We start from the raw sequence: 6,779 nt of genomic DNA, 5'->3' as shown, positions 1-6,779 counted from the left end.
CGTCGAGTCCACTTATGAACTCGGCGAGTCCACTTATGAACTCGGCGAGTTGACTCCATGATCATACTCAAATGACCTTTTGAGGTCAGATCTGTTTCTCTAATCCATAGATTTGACCTTCCCAAGCATAATATTCACGTAAAGGTCGAATCTTGGTACACATGCAACACCTCCAAAGCTTCTTTTGGAGAAATAACTACTAAAAGGGCAACCTAAGTTCATTTCCTCCATGAAACCACATAAAGTAGGTTGGCTAAGGCTCCCTGGACCTCAAAAGGTCCAGATCCAGAGTCTATCACTCAATGGGACAACATATGCATCAAATCAAGCCAATAAAGGGTATAGAAAACCCTAAAATTCAAGGATCTCATACTAAACAGAAAAAGGGATCGATTTTCTACCTCAAAGTTGCAGATCCAAGCTGGAAACCCACATAATAGCAATCCCCTTGGCCTCCTCTTGCTGGAAACACTTTCTTCTAGGCTAAACCACACCAAAAATGATCAAAATAGCTCAATCTCTCTCACAACTCGCTCAAGCTCTCTAGGGTTTCTCTCTCAGGACTGGTAGCGGCGAAAGGAGGCCATAAAGGCCTTTAAATAGGGCACAGACCCCGAGAATTAGGGTTTCATTCCACAGCGCGGACTCGTCGAGTCCACCCTTGCTGACTCGTCGAACCCGTTCATTAATCCAGTTAGCAATCGCGGTCCTACTCGACGAGTCTACGACTCAACTCGTCGAGTCCCTCTCTTTTACTCAAAATAAATGATCAAACATAATACCTGGAAATCCGGATGTTACACAACTGATCTCAAATTCACCTTTTATGACCCACATACACGTGAAACTTAGAAAAATCATAACTTATTCATACGAATTCACCTTTTAGCTAACTTGTAGCTAGGTTCTATAATATTTTCTTTTTTCTCTGACAGATGGTCAGAATTTCATCTGAGTTCGAATTCTACTGAGAGGTCCACTAGAGATCAGAAATTGTTGAAGAAACAACAATATCTTTCTTTTCTCATGCGATCGGAAAATAAAGAAATGGTTAATCTATTCAAGATAATTACGTATTTACAAAATACCATTTCAATTCATCCTATTTCATCAGATTCGGGATGTGGTATGGTTCCGAAGGATGAACTGGATATGAAGAGTTCCAACAAGATTTCATTCTTGAATAAAAATCCATTTTTTGCTTTATTTCTTCTATTCCATGACCGGCTAAGAAAAATAATATTAAAGCCATGCTCTTAGGAATTATATATAAAGAAATGAACACCTATTTTAGTTTATATATACATAAAATTGAAAAATTAATTGTGCCATTTTAATGTCAGTTCAAAAAAAAAATGTACCATTCTGATATGAATCGTACTCTTGTATTTACCTAAAAAAAAAAAAGGTTGGCAAACAGAAAACAGTAACCATGCATGATTTCAACAATCCATCTCCAATGGAGTGGTATTTACATCATCTAAACAATCTTCAAATTGCGCAAGCTCCATTCAACTTCAACATGGTCGGATATGGTTGCCTCGTAACCATTTGACCGAGGAAAATGAGAATCGTCATCAGCATCATCTTGAGTGGATTGATCCCCAACAATTTGCACGTTGAGTAAGGTTGGACCATCTTCATTCGAATTTCCAGACAAAACCGGGGTGGTTGTGTAACCACCGTACACAAGTGGTTCCATAGAAGAAGAATTCAAAGCACCATTTGAACACAGAAAATCACTGTCGCATGCAGTCGATGAAAACATATTATGATAACACTCTTTTTGCACTGGTTGTATCGAATTCAAACCATGCTCAGTAGTAGGCGTTGTGTAGGCACCATCATCAAGTAGTTGTGCGGAGGAAGAAGCAGGCGATTCGACGGAAACAGAACTCGTAGCACAATCAGAAATTTGATAACCGTTGTATGCATCCGAAGTAAACTGATCCTGATAGGAAGAGGGTGCTTTTATTAAACCCCAACCTTGCAAAGTAGTCGTCGGTTGCATTGGAATAGGATAAGGGCTGGAGTCATTGTTATAAAAAACACCCTGGTTAACCAACGTGTGAGCAAACTCCATCCGATTCGTTTTGAATTCGTTGGATGATTCTGGAATTTCGACAGGTGCTGCCATTTGAAAATGGGTATCCAAATGGTCATTAGCTTCTTGAACGTCAACTTGTTCAGGGCGGTTTGAAACTTTGATTTCACATGTATCTGGTACTCGTCGTCTCTTGGGCAAAAGTATGTCAGGTGTTACGTTGGGTTCTTCGGTCACCTCATTTGGATTCATAATGCTTCCAACTTCTTCCGCCCCATGACTGTTAGCAGTTTGCTCCATGTAAATCTTGCACAACACCCATTCGTTCAACTGCAAGATATAGCATATATCAGAAATTGCAACATTAAGAATTATGAATTTCTTTGGGTTTCTATATACATACCTTGTCTCCATTTTCAGACGGGTGATCATTGGGTGCGTTGGTTGTATATTCATGCATTAACCACATAGTTTTGCGCGCATTCCCAATAAACGCAAGAGTTCCCTTGTAGCCGACTATTTGTCTAGTGGCGTCATACACCGGCTTATGTCTTCGGGTAATCCTCCACAACCCTCGTTTTCCAATTACTGTTCTATAACGTTGATTCCCTCTACGGTCCTTTGTATCTCTCAAAGTCAGAAAATACCATTCATTCTCATGGGAGCGATATCGTTCTGCAATTAAAACACATGAATTAATTAGCATCAAATCATTTAAGTTGACTTAATCATGTTTCCTTACTAAAGACAGGAGTTTAGTGTCTGAACAGACAAGAAAGTAACCATCATTCAAGATGAATGTATCTTTAATTAATTAATTACTAACTAACCTGTGAGTTCTCCAGGCTTGTATTTGTAAACATTGACCTCATGTAACCGGCACTGCTTGGGGATCTCTCTTGATTCGATCTTGGCCTTCAAGTAGTCTACGATGAGCTCTGAATCTGTGGGATTGAATCGAAAGCCGGAAGGAAGCTGATCGGTGAAATCTAGCGCAACTTGCTCACCGTTACAATATGGGATGATTTCATGTTCGACGTCCATTGAATTTGATGGAAGCATTAGTGCATAACTACTGGTGTGAAAGTCGAATGAAGTCGATGAGTATGAGTATTGGGCAAGTTTATATATATAGTGAGGAAAAAAATATATTAAAGGAAAGGTTTATCGTTTGTTGATTGACGCGAAAGGTTCGCTAATCTCATGCCGTTTTCTGTTATAATAATCCCATGGGATTTTCGGTTTATTCAGTCACTAGATAATAAAAACAATAACCTATGTTTAGTTGTACGAAATCATTGCTTATTTTTTTTGGATTGGATAGTGAAAGTTTAATTTAATCAATCAATTCATCTTCATTTTTACAATTTAATCTAATAATTGTATTAAATTTTATCATCTATAAAAATATTATCAAAATGATTAAAAATAAAGAAAAAGGCAAATCACCTAACCTTATTCACATCTTTCAAAATTTTAACAAAAAAAAAAACAATTTGATCAAAATAGTCATCATTTTTGCAAATAACATCTGCGAAAACTTTGCCATTCATTAAAAATGAAAACTAACATGTTTTAATGATTTCCACATATTGGTTTCTTTAAAAAATCTAAGCCTTGTGCAAAAATGTGAGTCCATTTGAGAAAAAAAGAATGGGGAAAATATCATATTAGGCCAAAGAATTTTTCATGTTTGTTTTAAAAGATCACTTATCTATTTTTTGGTATTTTAAGTTGGAGTGAACATTTGGACCGGATCGGACCGACTTTTGGATCAGACTGGTTTTGGAGATTATTGCGAACCAGACCGAATGAGACTTATCGGGTCCAGGTCCATGTCCATGTCCGGGTCCGGGTTTTTCGGTTCTTGTACCCGTTTGGACTGGTATAACTTTACATGCATATGATACAACTTGTTAAAACACGTATTTGGGTTTGATACAACTCGTTAAAATGAATATATTGATGAGTTTGATACGTTACAACTCGTTAAAATGAAAAAAAGGGTTTGATACGGTACAACTTGTAATAATGAATATGTTTTTGTTTCTTGTACCCTTAGGATCGGTCAAACTTTGATTGTTTATACTTCATGCCATTTGTTTGAAGGATTGTAATTCATTGAATATAAAAAACAACAAAATTATATTTTAAACTCATCTACAAAATCTAAATTACAACTTAAAAAAAACCGCATGTTAATTCGACTTAAAAGAAATAAGATATGCTTGTTTAAAAAATTTCACGTAATACAAAAGTTTAAATTTTTTGCTGAAAAACTGAAATATTTCAGCTTTGATATCTCAACTTTGAAGGATTGTAACACATCGAATATAAACAACAAAATTATAGTCTAAAATCATCTACAGACTCTAAATTACATGTTAGAAAAAACTTCATGTCAATCTGACATAAAACAAATGAGATATGATTGTTTAAAGCATTTCTCAGAATACAAAAGTTAAAATTTATTGTTGAAAAACTGAAATATTTCAGCTTTGATATCTCATCTTTGAAGGATTGTAACTCATGAAATATACCACCAAAAACAACACAATTAGAGTATAAAATCTTCTACAAACTCTAAATTACACATTGAAAAAAACCGCAAGTCAATCCGACATAAACGTATGAGATATGCTTGTTTAAACAATTTAACAGAATACAATTTTTTTTTTTAAATTAAGCCAGTCGAAAACCGATTTTTACCCGGAACCGGCGGGACCGGACCAGTAAAAAAATCGGACCAATTTTGCTTAAATCCTAGAACCAAGAACCGGACCGCGAATAAAAAAACGGTTCGGTTTGATCCGGTCCATAGGTCCAAATGCTCACCCCTAATTTTAAGAGATTAAACTTGATTTTTTGGGTTTAAAGTCATTTTTGAAAAATTGAAGGGGTAAGCCGGTTACCCCTTAGATTTGCCAACAAAGAGCCACGTTTCTCTATTCACGCTCTTGAAAAAGCACCTTAATATCAACCTTTCTTCGTCTCCAACCCTTAAAACATGCAACAAGATTTCCAGCATAACCCTAGCATAAACAACAATAAACAAGAAAATCCAAAAAGGTACCCCTAAATTTCTATCAACATACAAAATCATCCCCGGTTTTCAATTCTCAATTCTCAATTCTAAATTCAGGTGAGAGTCAAACATAAAAGTCAACCATCAGCTACTGATTCAACAAAAGAAGCAAACCTTGATTCATTTCCATTTAAGGCTGCAATTGTTTCCATTATCATCCATGTTGACTCATATTTAATATAGTTTTCCTTATGATTAACATCATATTCTTTATATCTTTTAAGACATTCATTTGTTTGATCATATCCACTACTAAACCATAGATCAGAATCACCATCTTCAACATCTTTGCCCTTATTCACCGGTGAAGAAAGAGAAAGCATTGGGGTTTAAAGAATCATATGAAGGTTTTTAAGAATGATTTTTCACTCGATTCCGTGGATTTGGTTTTATTTCTGTTTTTGGATGTCGAGGTCAATGTCTATTTTAGGAATCGATTTCTCCAATGTCTTTCTTCATCGGTATGTTGTGAAATACATTTATTTCCCTATATATGCTTGTGAGATGCAAGGCCCACCATCGTCACTTCCATCCTCTGCTCTCTCCTCGACACTATGGATTACGACGAGGATACTCCGCCAACTGAGCAACCTAATGATTCTGATGACCACCACCATGTCACACCCATCTCTGAACATCTAACCCTATTGAGTCTCCTCTTTGTCTTCATCAACATCTACCCATCATGAACATCAACCTTATCACCATCACACCCACCACCAACAACAATTGAATGGAAAAAGAGTGGTTATTTAATTTTTTGTTGCGATCAGAAGGAGAATAAGAGTGTTGCGATTGACTTTTTGAGAGAAGATACCAGAAGTGTGTGTTGGGTCGTGGGTATGACTTGCAAATATGTAAATTTCTTTCTATCATTATTAATTTATTAGTGGTAATGGTGACATGTCAATTGATACTAACAGTCACAAGTCCAAGCTTCTTATTAATAGGCAACCTTCCACTTTATTCCATTAAAATGCAAAACGCACACACACACACATTAGCGACGTTTTGAAACAAACACAAAAAGTTCGTTGGGCTTATATGAAATTTTCCCAAAAGAATTTAAATATGTTAATTTGTGAGATTTTCTTACTATATGTGGCGAAATAATTGATAGTTGAAAAACTGGCTCCTGTGAAAGATATCAAATGACATAAAAGTGCATTTAGAATTCAATGTTTTTTATAGTTTAATAAAGGTATATTTCAAAAAATTAACTTTTGAAAAACTAGTTTAAATAGCTTTCTAAAAAGTTCGATTAGAATCTACTTTTTTATTGACAACCATGACCATTTAAAAAAGATAGAAAAACATGCTAGCTTATCAACTAGCATTGGCGTGCCAAACACATCCTACATGTACTTGAGATAATAACAAAAAAAAAGATATATCACATCTGCAAAATCCTCAAGTCCATCTGAGAAATCTTATGGAAATATGGTGAGATTTTTTTTTTATTTTCATAGGTTAAAACTATAATATTAAACATTTTTTTTTGTTGTAGAAATAGTGTTTGAAGAATCTCAAAAACAAAAAAAAAAACTTTAAAAATTAATGTTTTTTTTTATTTCTCAGACAAAACATAAAAAAAAAAACTCTTATTCTTCTTATTCAAGCCACCGAAACACCAAAATGGGTCAAGAACCA

General features: G+C 35.2%; 1 protein-coding gene across 1 annotated transcript; it reads right to left on the bottom strand.

Moving 5' to 3' along the window:
- Positions 1-1,480: 1,480 nt before the first annotated feature.
- On the bottom strand, positions 1,481-3,106 carry LOC111878711 (NAC domain-containing protein 100-like). The gene is made up of 3 exons (XM_023875238.1): positions 2,875-3,106; positions 2,448-2,719; positions 1,481-2,374 (listed from the first exon to the last, which is right to left on the bottom strand). Exons 1-3 carry the CDS (start codon positions 3,104-3,106, stop codon positions 1,481-1,483), a joined length of 1,398 nt encoding a protein of 465 aa, XP_023731006.1.
- Positions 3,107-6,779: the final 3,673 nt, after the last annotated feature.

This window comes from Lactuca sativa, chromosome 9 (assembly GCF_002870075.4).
Source record: "Lactuca sativa cultivar Salinas chromosome 9, Lsat_Salinas_v11, whole genome shotgun sequence".
NCBI classification, from domain to species: Eukaryota; Viridiplantae; Streptophyta; class Magnoliopsida; order Asterales; family Asteraceae; genus Lactuca; species Lactuca sativa.
This window is presented reverse-complemented; position numbering and strand designations above follow the sequence as displayed.